Source organism: Castor canadensis, chromosome 13 (genome assembly GCF_047511655.1).
Source record: "Castor canadensis chromosome 13, mCasCan1.hap1v2, whole genome shotgun sequence".
Classification (NCBI taxonomy): domain Eukaryota; kingdom Metazoa; phylum Chordata; class Mammalia; order Rodentia; family Castoridae; genus Castor; species Castor canadensis.
In genome coordinates this window covers 124226619-124239386 of record NC_133398.1, presented here as the reverse complement: position 1 = coordinate 124239386, position 12768 = coordinate 124226619, and the positions used below count along the sequence as shown (strand labels likewise).

The following is a 12768-nucleotide window of genomic DNA, read 5'->3' as shown; positions in this document are numbered from 1 at the left end:
TTCCATTTTCATTCATGAGTGCATAATATTCCACCATATCCACCCTCCTACACCCTTTCCTTATATCCTCCCCCTCTCACTGGTACCACCACCACCCCCCTCGGCCCCCAGGCTCTCTGATTTTGTAGAAGAAAAAAGAAAAAAATGACACTTTTGCTTGTTTGAGATAAAGGTAGGTACACAGGGAGTTTCTTGTGGACTTCCGTGTATATATGAATAAATATATATATTAACCCCAATTGGTCCATCTCCTCTATTTTTCTTCTTTCTCCCTTAGTCCCTGTCTTTTGGTGGTTTCAGTCAGTTTAAGAATTCTATATTCATTCTTGCATAGGAAGTACATCAGCCATATTCACTTGTTAACTTCCTTCTTTTACCCTCCTTCTCTCGTGTGTGACAGCCCCCTCCCTTAGTGTGACCTGTTTTCTGTAATATTGCTGCGTTTGTATTAGGTCTTATTCCACACATGAGAGAAAACATGTGGTTTTGGGCTTTCTGAGCCTGGCTAACTTCACTTCAGATGATGTTCTCCAGTTGCATCCATTTACCTGCAAATGACAAGATTTCATTCTTCTTCATGGCTGAGTAATATTCCATGGTGTACAGATACCACATTTTCTTAATCCATTCGTCAGTGGTGGGACATCCTGGCTGTTTCCATAGCTTGGCTATTGTGAATAGTGCCGCAGTACGATTGGGCACAATAACTATTTGAGTTGTTTATATTAAGGACTCTGTCAGGCCAACGAATGCAAGAGCCCCTATTACACTACAGTCACGTGTGGTGGGACACTCCTGTAATCCCAGCACTTGGGAGGCAGGGACAAGAGGATCCCAAGTTCAAGGCCAGCCTGGGCTGCATAGCGAGACCCTGTCAGAAAACAAGGGGGGATGCAGCTCAGTGACAGAGCACTTGCCTAGCACACACAGGACCCTGGGTTCCATCCCCAGGGCCACCAAAAAAAAAAAAAAAAACTATTCAAAGTCTGATCTGGCCTGGTTGGGATAGGGTTCAAGTACAAATGCTGATCCAGCAGGTGCATTTCTCACCTGGTATGGGGACCACACACTGAAACAAAAGGCCCCGAGGCTAGCTATGGTGACATCGTTAACCTGGAGTGGATGTCAGAGTGGAGGGCACGACGACGGTGTTCCCCAACCAATCGTGTCACCCCTCGTGCCGTGTGACAGAAGCTTGGTGGCCAGCCCACGGTGTTACTGGGAGACAGAACCTCTAGGCTGGGTGGTGGAGCAAAGGTGGAACCGAGAGGAGGTGGGGCCTGGTGGGAGGAAGTGAGGTCGGGGGCATGGTCTCCAAAGGGACACTAGGACCCAACTCCTTCCTTTTCCTCTTTTCCGCCCCCTCACTCCCCACCAGGAAGTGCTGCCTCACCACAGGCCCAAGGACTATGGATGAAACCTGTGACACCATGAGCCCAAACAAACCTTTCCTCTTTCTAAGATGTCTGTCTCGTGCATTTTCTCCCTCGATGTCCCCAGGAATGGCCTGGGCCACTCTAGCCTCACCATCTGACATCGGAAGGAGAACGTGGATGGGGAATCTGAGCTGCTGGGGACCCTGTTTCCTGGACCAGGGTCTGGAGGCTGGGAGAGGTCCAGCACTGGATGTGGGCACAAATCCACTATCTATCCTCAGACAGGAATGAGTCCTGCAGGGTCCAGGAACCAAGTCATGAAAGGGAAAAGGAAAAAGGAACCAAAGACCTGGAAACTACTGACACCTGTGCCTTTTGCTATTTTCCTGCGGGCACAGAAAATAACGTTAAATAGCTCTTTTCTAAGCTAGGGCCTATTTTTTTTTTTTTTAACAGCAGAGCCAATTTTGTACTAGGATCACTTTTAGAGTAAAATCAAAGTTCTGTTTTGACCAATGTACGACACAAGATACATTGACCGCTGTAAATGTATCCATGAGGAACAACTGGCATACTTAAAATTCTCCAAATGATTTCCGCACAAGTCCTTGAGGTTGCTTAACAGTCTGTGAGGCTGGCTTTTGCACCAGCCTCTTCTTCCCCAGCCACCTTGCCTCCTCCTTCCCACAGTGCCTTGCTGCCGTCCCTGGCCTCCTGGATGCTCCTGGCTGTGTCCTATTCTCTAAGCAACCTCAGCTGTCAAAAAAAATTCTACTCCCCCCTCTACTTGAAATATATTTAATATGTAGGAAATAAACTAAAACAGCCGAAAAAAAAAAAAAAGTCCAAGTTAGCAAAAGTGATAGCTGTCTTTTGCAATATGCGAGATATCAAGGAAACTCAACAAATTTTCTTTGTCCCATCCAGTATTTTTTTTGCTTTTGTTTTTAATGGGAAAAAAGAAATACCCAAAAGACCTGAAGCATTGGACTACATTTCTCCTTAAACCTCCTTGAAGGTCACAGACCCCTTCTACAGCACTCTGTGCACACGACACACAACTAACCTCGACTCAGACCAGCTTGGAGACCCAGCTCAAGCCTGGCCTTGGGGCACAGGACAGTTGCAAAGGTCACCCCGGCTCCAAGGCTGCTCTTGGGATGCCCCCTGCTGGCCACAGGTGGAAGCAGGCAGACTGATCTTAAAAATCATCTTAAGAATTCCAAGAATAAAAATGAGAGATAAGGGAAACCTTGGTTTGAAAGGAAGACAGAGCTGGTTTTGATTTGTTTTGCTTGGCATTTTTGGTCCCTGGGTTTCCCAAAGGATCTTTGATATGGCATGAGGTATTTACCACGGTTTGGAAGCCCCAACACCCTGCTCTAGGAAAGTAAACCAAACAATAAAAAAAAAAACTAAAACCGAATAATGATGAAACAAACAACACGACTAGGAAATGGCGAAAGAAATCAAATATATGCACTCGTACATTCAGACTTCGGAAGGAAAGACGCTCACCAGGTGAGGTAGTGCACGCCTGTAATCCCAGCCCTCAGAGCAAGTCGGGAGAGTCTCAAGTTTGAGGCCAACCTGGACTACGTAGCTTTTTTTTTTTTTTCAGACAAACAGTGGGGGGTTGGGAATGAAGGAAATTTTGACATATGTTATGGTAAGAGTGAACCTTAAGGATATTCTGCTACGTGAGATAAGCCAGTCACAAAAAAATACGCAGGGTGTCACTGCCTGTCCTGTTTTCTGCCTGTCTCCCACGACGTCACCGTATGAGACTCACCTAGAAATAACTTTTTTATTGGACTTGGATGATTAGAAAAAGATACAAACAGAGCTTCAATTAAAGCTAACTTTGCTAGCAATTAGTTGACTGAATTTATTAAAGAGATGTTTGTTTAAGTTGGAAAAATAAAGTTCTCGCTGGCACTTGACTTTGACCTCTGAAGTCAAGGTCAAGGTGCTGAGAAGAAAAGTCACCCTTGCAGCAGTGGTGCAGAGGCCCAGTCCCAAAGGCTGGCTTTGCACACGTCGCTGGCAGCTGCTCGGGTCCTGAGGACTTGCTGCAGGTGGCCCCTGAGGTAGTTCTCTTAGCATTCTGCAGACACTCCTGTTTGTGCCTTGAGTGACGTGGCTGGTGGCTTCCTTCATGTGACTGCCCTCCCATCCCCCAGTCTGCAGGTCAGTCTGCAGGTCGGTCTGCAAGTCAGTCTGCAAGTCAATCTGCAGGTCAGTCTGTCTGCAAGTCAGTCTGCAATTCCGCCTCCTATTCTAGCTCTTCAAATCCAGAGGGACATTTTCTTCATCCGCCGGTGGTTTAGGCTTTGCCGGACTGCTGAGTGTTAAAAAGGAATACCTCAAGCCTCCTGCCATGCTGAAAAAGAGAAAAGAAAACGCTGAAATCACCTAACTGCGATTCCCACAGACGCTCCCAGAAGTGGCTGATAGCTTTACAAACTCGATCAGCTTAACTTGGAGGGAATTATTCGGATCTTTGGAGTTTTTACCCTCAAGCTTGTGGATTACTTGGTGGGGATTGCTCCTTTTATTTATAAACCTTTGGAGACAGAAGGAAAAAAAGGATAATTGACTCTAATACAGACTCTCAGAAAATACGCACTTGGTTTCTTAAATTTTGATTATTGAATAAACTATATACAATTATTCTAAACTCGTGTCCAGATCTGAAATCTCAAAATGCCTGTCAAAAGTGTCCTAGTCAACAGTCACAGCATCTTAAGCCTGGCACTTAGAAAGGGCACGAAGTAAGGAGACCCACTCGGCAGGAGGAAGACGCTGGTGGTGTGCTCCTGTAATCCCGACTACTTGGGAAGTTGAGATCAGGAGGATCGAGGTTCGAGGCCAGCCCCAGGCAAATAGTTCCCGAGACCCCCATCTCCAAAATAACCAGAGCGAAATGGACTGGACGTGTGGCTCAAGCAGTAGAGCGGCTGCTTTGCAAGTGCAGAGCCCTGAGTTCAAACCCTGGTCCCACCAAAAGAAAGAAAGAAAGAAAGAAAAGGCAGATATGAGACTTTTCTTTGAGAAGCTGAGTGAATCGAATTCAGATCCCAGCTCTGTGGGTTTCCATGACCCCATGGCTTCACATGGGGGTTATGGCAGAAAAATGCAAGAAAGGGACATTTCTCTTTGTACTTTTGCTTATCACATGCATATTAATCACACCAAATTTTTTATGTTACTAAAATGAGTTCGTTTAAAATTCTCACTCACCAAATATTTAATCCTACAAAGTTCAGGGGGGAGAAAACATAGTCCTCACCAACCAGCATCCCTATGTAGGCGACCGACACATTCTGCAGAGAAAGAGACAGGGGTCGTCACCAAAAGCCAAGGGTTGGGGAAAATGCATCCGGACGGCGAAGCCTAAAACCAGAGCCTGGAGTTTCCTTGCAGAGAGACTTCTGGTCAGTAGGAGTTGGCAAATGCAAAAGCCACCAAGGGTGGCTTGAGAAAGAGATGACGTAGAGCACGGTGAAGTCACAGAAAACCCCATTATTCATCTTCCTTTGCAGGCAAAAGCCAGAAGAGTTGAGCTGCAATGCAGCCCACCAGTTTCCACCTTCTCTGCCACCGAGGGGCGATGAACTTCCATTCTGTCCACCCTGAACTGGCCAGGAAATAAATCCCCCCCGGAATTCTGTGCAGTGTATTTTAGAAGTCTCTGGGCAGCCAACAAAGAGTTAGAGCAAGCAGGTGTTCTCGCTCACTCTTAGCCTCAAACTGCAATCCTCCCAATCTCAGCCTCCCAAGTAGGCGGGATTACAGGCGTGAGCCACTGGTGCCCGACAGGATTCCCTTCCTTAGTGGGCAAGTTCTCCCAAACTGTAGATCACCAGGTAGGTAATCATTGATGTCTGGCATTTTTTTTCTCTCCCTTCTCCCAAGTCACCCTCCCCTACTCACTCCCAATTTGGAAACAAAAACTTGTCTTCCCTTCTTCCCCCACATTTTCCTTAGGGCAATGTGGGGGTTCTGCTATTTCTCTCTGCCATCAAACACACTCTGACCTCACTCACCCCTCCACTGCTCTTTTAACCTCCCCTCTGCTTCATGCATGAAAAAGGAGTCGCCCAGACCCCCCCCCCCGCGAGGATGGGACCTTACCGCCCTCGCTCAACCACAGCTGGGGTCCCACAACCTGCCCGTTCCAGGGCTCCAGCCACTCACCTTGATGGCACCCACCACCGCCGTCGTCAGGGCGGAGTTGTAGTAGCTACACAGAGCTGTTGAGGACATCAGCAGGAATCTGAGACAAGGGGAGGGACAGCGGAGTTAGCACCTGCAGGGCGGGGTGGCACCAGGCAGCAAGGGTCAGCCAGCTGCCCACCACCAGTGCTTTTCAGGAATAATAAAAATAATAATAATAATTAAAAATAACAATAATTAATAATAAATAATAATATAATAATAAAAATAAAATAAAAATAATAATAAATATAATAAAAAATAATAATTAAAAATAATAATTTAAAAAAAAAACACATAGCATCCATACAGGTTTTGCAGCCACCCCTAGGGACACCTTGCCAACTGGACTCGTTACAGGAAATCCTCCCGCGGCAGGTGTCCGTCTGGCTATCTCTGTGCATTTGCCATTATATTTCCACAAAGTGGGGGTAAGGAGGATTTTTTTTTCCTTTTTCTTTTTCTTTTTGGCAGGGCTGGGGTTCGAACTCAGGGCTTGGCACTTGCAAAGCAGGTGTTCTACCTCTCGAGCCACACCTGCAGTCCAATGTGCTCTGGTTACTTTTGGTGAAGGGATCTTGAGAACTATTTGCCCAGCCTGGCCTCGAACCACGATCCTCCCAATCTCAGCCTCCCAAATAGCTAGGATTATAGGTGTGAGCCGCCAGTGCCTGGCAGGAGGGTTTGTTTTTTTGTTTTTGTTTTTGTTTTCCTAATGACCTGAACTCTTTCATTGAACAGCTGAGTTTCGACCCTCTGTGTGTCACCGTCACCTGTTTTACTTTTATGCCTGGCAGAGGCTTCCATTAGTTGCTTTGAGGTGGAGCCTGGGCCGTGTGTGACATAAACTTCACAGGTGGCCCTCACGTGTGCAGCCAGCGGTGAGGACACACGTGTGTGAGAGGGAAGGTCACCTGGGCCATTGCTGGCTTTGGACAAAGGAAACTGAACTCCTGTACCCCACTACCAAAATCAATTCGGTCATTCAACTTCTCAAGAAGGTGACTGCAGAACTGTGAGCAGACACACACAGGGAGAGAAGGGGACTCTGGCCACAGGTGAGGAGGTGGAGATCAGCGGTGCTGGGAGGGAGGGTGTGACCCATCCCCAAAATAAACGAACTTTTAAAAATCCCGGGCAGAAAGCATGGCCTGGGATCCCCACGGACCGAGCAAAAGGAACCTGACGCCAAGGAAAGGTCAGTGCCCAGGCCGGCTTGAGCGGGTTCTTTTTTCTAGAAAGGACCGGGCTCCGCTGTCCCACTGCGGCGACCGGGTCAGGACCACAAACTTTCCCTGTAGCACCCTCTGTCATCCCAATTGTCTTTACTACCCCGGATGACGGAAGAAAAAATACAGAGTACATCGATTGCCATTTGATTGAAGAATAAACTTAAGAGTTACGAATGAAAAGGGAACAACGTGTGCACTTGTTATTAGGTAATGAAAACAATTTGGAACCCTTCAGTGGTTTTCATTTGAAATGCGTAATTGATGCAATTTTAATTTGAAAGAAACAAAGGAGACTGAGTAAGTCTATAGATGGTATTTGAAAAAAGGTTTTTTTGGTGGGACTGGGGTTTGAACTCAGGACTTTGCACTTGCAAAGCAGACTCTCTACTGCTTGAGCCACACCTCCAGGCCACTTTGCTGTGGATATTTTGGAGATGGGGTCTCTTGAACTCTTTCCACGGGCTGGCCTCTAACCGGAACCCTCCCCATCTTAGTCTCCCGGGTTGCCAGGATTACAGGCGTGACCGCCAGCACTCAGCCTTGAATGTTTTCTTAAAAAGCTGACTGACCACATTTCCCAGTTTGCTTTATTAGATTTCAACGAGCGGCCTAAGTGCATCAAACAATCTATTAGCTTGCTAGTCGGCCTCAGGGGCTGGAATAACCGAAGAAAAATCAATCAGATTACAGTCTTAGATGCAGTTTAAAACTGTTTCATTCACTAAACGCTGAATGGAACTCACTTACAGTAAAATGTTCAGACTCACTTAGACTTCAGTTAATAAACCAGGACTCAAATGATGAGTCAATGTCCTTATTTTTATACAAGTTACTTGTTTTAGAATTTGAACTTGGGGGCTTATGCAAATCCGGTTGTTGGTTTTTTTTAATTGTTACCATTTTAGTAAGTTCAAGGTTTACTTAAATAATCCTACTCACACACAAAATGAAAAGATTTGGAACAATGGCACTGGGTGGCAGAAGGCCTAATCCACAGCATCGGCTGGAGAACCTCGGACTCCAGAAAATACAAGATATCCAGCACCGGGAAGCCTTCAAAAGTGAGTGCAGCTATTCACAACAGCCAAGTTACGGAAACGGCCAAGATGCCCCACCGCTGACGAATGGATTAAGAAAATGTGGTATCTGTACACAATGGAATTCTATGCAGCCATGAAGAAGAACGAAATGTTATCATTCGCTGGTAAATGGATGGAATTGGAGAACATCATTCTGAGTGAGGTTAGCCTGGCCCAAAAGACCAAAAATCGTATGTTCTCCCTCATATGAGGACATTAGATCAAGGGCAGACACAACAAGGGGATTGGACTATGAGCACGTGATAAAAGCGAGAGCACACAAGGGAGATATGAGGATAGGTAGGACACCTAAAAAATTAGCTAGCATTTGTTGCCCTTAACGCAGAGAAACTAAAGCAGATACCTTAAAAGCAACTGAGGCCAATAGGAAAAGGGGACCAGGAACTAGAGAAAAGGTGAGATCAAAAAGAATTAACCTAGAAGGTAACACCCACACACAGGAAATCAATGTGAGTCAATGCCCTGTATAGCTATCCTTATCTCAACCACAAAAACCCTTGTTCCTTCCTATTATTGCTTATACTCTCTCTTCAACAAAATTAGAGATAAGGGCAAAATAGTTTCTGCTGGGTATTGGGGGGGGGAGAGGGAGGCGTGGAGTGGGTGGTAAGGGAGGGGGTGGGGGCAGGGGGGAGAAATGAACCAAGCCTTGTATGCACGTGTGAATAATAAAATTAAATTAAAAAAAGTGAGTGCAGAGCCAGGCCAAGCTCCGGCAGCTCATGCCTGTGATCCCAGCTACTTGGGAGGCTGAGATCGGGAGGATCACTGTTCGAGGTCAACCCTGGGCAAATAGTTCACAAGACCCCATCTCCAAAATAACCAGCGCAAGCTGGGCTGAGGTGTGGCTTAAGCAAGTGCAAAGCCCTGGTTCAAACCCCAGTCGCACCAAAAAAAAAAAAAGCAAGTGCAGTCTTCATCCAGGAACAATCATGGATGCTCTTTATTTTTATTTTTGCTTAAAAACCCAACTCCAGGGTCCCAATCAGGCAAGACTGGAAACACCTGTGTCTTAATGAAACTAAGATGAACAGGTAGGATTAGATGAGCAGATGTGCATCTAGGACCCCAGCGTCCATCTACTAGGACAGTCACTCACCAGCTGGGCTGAGCTGTGACAAGGACCCTCTCTGACATCCTGGAGGCACGCTGCGTGTACCCCCAGCCCTTAGCAACGGCTGGTGTCTAGACAGGAAGGCTGCGCTTCTCCATATGTCCACTAGATGTCGCCAAAGAGGGCGAATAGAAACCACTGGGACCAAAGTAATAAACTTATTTTTAAAGCCAATGCTCTAGGGCCGGCTGTGGCTCACGTGGTAGAGCGCCTGCCGAGGAAACACAAGGTCGTGAGTTCTAAACCCCAGTATCGTGAAGTAAAGGAGCGTGTTAAATAAGTAAAAGAGGAGGAACAAAATACCAACTTCTAACAAGGAACCCTCCACATAACAGAAACAGAATCTATTCTTGCATGCAAATAGTTACTTGTGCTCATTTAGGAAAGACCAAGACCTTGAAGTAAAGGAGCCTTCGTTCACCCCCCCACAAGGGCGATCACACCATTCTGTAAACCCCAAACCGTCAATCACACCACTTCTGTAAACCCCAATCACACCACTTCTGTAAACCCCAAACTGTCAAGCTCCACGTCAACAGCTTTGACCTTGCCATATACAGATCAAGAAAATGTGGAGGCATTTGATTGCTGAATTCCCGCTAACTTCGCCCTTCTGCGTCTTTAACTCATTACATCAGCAGAGGACCTTTAAAAAAACCCACTAACACATATATCTGATGCACTTTCTCAGATAACAGATACTGCCTGAGGGCTCTGGCTTTGGGGGCCCTTTGGGGTGGAGGGGCCCAGGTGCAAACCCCTGGACCAGAACCCGCGCTCAAAGTCTTCTTCCTGTTCCTAAAAATGACACTAAAAAAATAACTGATCTGCCAAGGTTGTAGGGCATGGTGGGGACTGTCACAAACAACTGAAGTGACTGGTTACCCTCCTGCCCTACACGTTTTCAGTCTTGGCTCCAGGGTCCTAACTCTGTCCCCAGGGCAAGCCATAGAAACTAGAATTTCTCTTCCCCCAGGAGGCCATCGAGTCCCCTGCCTTTCTGTCGTGGACTGGCCATAAAGACATTTCCTGAGCCGCGCTGTCTGTTAGTAGAAGCCCCATTGCAGAAGGGGTCAGACCCCATATCCACAGGGAAGCAAGGTGCACAGGAAGACTCAGGACGGACAGACAGGAGGACTCAGGACAGACAGGCCTCGCTGGGTCCCCGCCCAGCCCCCCAGCGCTGGCACAGTCATTCATCCAGACCCATTCCTACAGGACAGCCCACAGCCACTGCACGGGCCATGCAACAAAGTCACCGTGATGATCCAAAAGGACACAGCGCCCAGGGGTTTTGGACAGACGGACACTTGAGGCTCACAGGCTGGTGAGCAGAACCAACTCATCCTCGTGCCAACTGCCTGGGGACAGAAGCCCCTGCACAGGGGACCCTCGGACCTTGAGTGTACGGGGTTTCCCTGAGGTCTGTAAGTCACTCTAGAAGATTACGCAGACCAGAGGAGGGGGAGCTGAGAACCCCAACCGTAGCCGGCAGGTTTAGCGGGAAGTTCTGGACGTGTGACTGGGTCTGAAGGAGAGCCAGTCTTGGGGACTGAATTCAGTGAGAGTCCCTGGCTTGCTGGTGTGACAAAGTCCCCACCCCTTCTGAGGTGACAGAAGGGACCTGTGCTGTGAGGGCGTAGGAGAAACTAGGAGTTCGAGTTCAGTTTGCTGATTTTCTATTTAGAAATTGCACATTTCAGAGAATTTCCAGGCTCTCCCCTCTCTGTGACACGCCAGGGACCCCAAGGTCGTGGATGAACAGGGTGCGTCTTTCTGAAGCGTGGATTCTGTGCCAAGGCTGCAGGGAGACGGTGGCCAGGTTTTGTCACTCCTGTGCCCAGGCAACCAACCGAATGCCGGACTCTCCTGAGGCCACCTGTTCAGGGGCAGGTGTCAAGATGCAAACCCAGAGCGGGTGGGGAATGTGGTAGCTTTGTGTTTCTGCTGATGAATATGTGACCGTCACACAGCACGGCACTGCCAGGGGGATGTCATCTTTTTGGGACCCCCCCTTGGGGGGAGGGTGGCAGCCCCTGGAAGGAAGGAACTGGAACCTGTCGTTTCTCAGCAAGATTCCAAAGACCTGCAGAGCTGCCTGGGGCCGCGGAAATTATCTCAAATAATTAAATAATTAAATCAAACTATCTGCAGACCCAATGTCCCTCCACCCACAGGCACAGGCCTGCCACCGCCACGCCAAACCCTTCCCAGGGATGCAAAAGAAAACCCCGACCGCGGCCTTTTCGCCGTCTGGTGGCTTCTTAGCATTCGTTAAGTGTAATAACTTTTATATTAAATTATATTTTCCACACAGAACAGAGGCCTGGCGGTTGAGAAAAACCAGCTTGGAATGCAACCTTGGAAAAAAGGGACATCAACCCTGAGGTGCCCACAGAGCCCTGCTGTGTCCCCCAGATACCAGGACATGTCCAGAAGTTTATGACAGGAGGCAGCGATCCGAGGGATCGTAGCTCGAGTCCAGCCCAGAGAAAGGTCACCGAGACCCCATCCCGACCCACAGCTGGGTGTGGTAGTGCATGCCTGTCGCCCAAGCCTTATGGGAAGCACAAATAGGATTGTGATCCAAACTAGCCTGAGCAGAAAACGAGATCCTATCTCAAAAATAACCAGAGCAGAATGGACTGGAGGTGTGGCTCAAGTGGTAGGGCGCCTGCTTTACAAGCACGAAGCCCCGAGTTCAAACCCCAGTGTCACCAAAAAAAAAAAGGTACAGTCACAAAAATGAGTAATGAAAGACTGTTAGGAACCAACAGATAATTTTGAGGAAAATGGTGGAACTTTTAAAATTAAAATAGAACAAAATGCGTACAATCAAAATCTCCATTCGATACGACACGGCTAGAGAGAGAATCTGTGAACTGGAGACACACAAGGGTGCTTTTTTGCCTGTGATGACGCCACAAGTTTGAAAATTAACGCGTATTCATTTAAAAAATCATGGGTTGGCTTTGGTCATTTGCTTATAATAAAAATTGTAGGACTTCTGGTAAAAATTTAAAAAAAAATAAGGTGTTTGTTCATCTTTCTTCCCAGGGAGAAAAACCTGTCGGCGAGTAATTTCCTGAGATGGATTTGGGGGATCGAACGTGGTGCCCGTGGGTGGTGGAGCCCAGCTTGGGAAGGACGCCCCCAAAATCCCAGCAGCGTCTGCCTCTGGCTAGAGCCGGGGAGGACGGGGGACCCCTGCTTATTCTTCCTCTCTACTCCAGTGACTCTTTAGCTGTGTGTTATCATCGAGTCATGCAAAGCTTGTGGGAATTTGGGGCGGTACTGGGATTTGAACTCAGGGCCTCACTCTTGCTAGGCAGGTGCTCCACCACTGAAGTCACGTCCCCAGTCCTTGTGCTTTTTGGTTTGCTTTCCAGACAGGATGTCATGCTTTTGCCTGGGCTGGCCTCAGACCGCGATCCTCCCTCCTCTGCCTCCCCAGTAGCTGGCGTGCCTGGCTCTCGAGCTTAGACGGTGTAGAAAAGGTACAGATGGGCCAGGTGTGGTCCCGCATGCCTGTAATCCCAGCGCGCTAAGGAAGGAGGAGTGTGATGGAGGTCAGCCTGGGCGGCACGGAAAGACCCTATCACAAAATAAGAGAAACTTAAAAAATAAACAAAAGGGTGGCCTTCCGGCAGGAAGACACCCCTGAAGATGTGAGGAAGGACCCAGAAGACAAGGGACATGGCGACCAGGACAGAGGGATCTTGACAGGG

The 12768-nt window shown here is 47.8% G+C and overlaps 1 protein-coding gene across 11 annotated transcripts in view; it reads right to left on the bottom strand.

Moving 5' to 3' along the window:
* Window positions 1–3169: 3169 nt before the first annotated feature.
* Window positions 3170–12768, bottom strand: part of Slc35d2 (solute carrier family 35 member D2) — a 35362-nt gene continuing 25763 nt past the window's right edge. For 7 of the 11 annotated variants that reach the window (XM_020158902.2, XM_074052556.1, XM_074052554.1 and 4 more), the window contains 3 exons: window positions 5577–5655; window positions 4620–4702; window positions 3170–3759 (listed from right to left, as the gene is read on the bottom strand). In XM_020158902.2, coding sequence (XP_020014491.1) covers window positions 3657–3759; window positions 4620–4702; window positions 5577–5655 — 265 coding nt within the window. In that variant the 3' untranslated portion in view covers window positions 3170–3656. The other 4 variants (XM_074052549.1, XM_074052557.1, XM_074052552.1 and 1 more) reach the window with 4 other exon arrangements.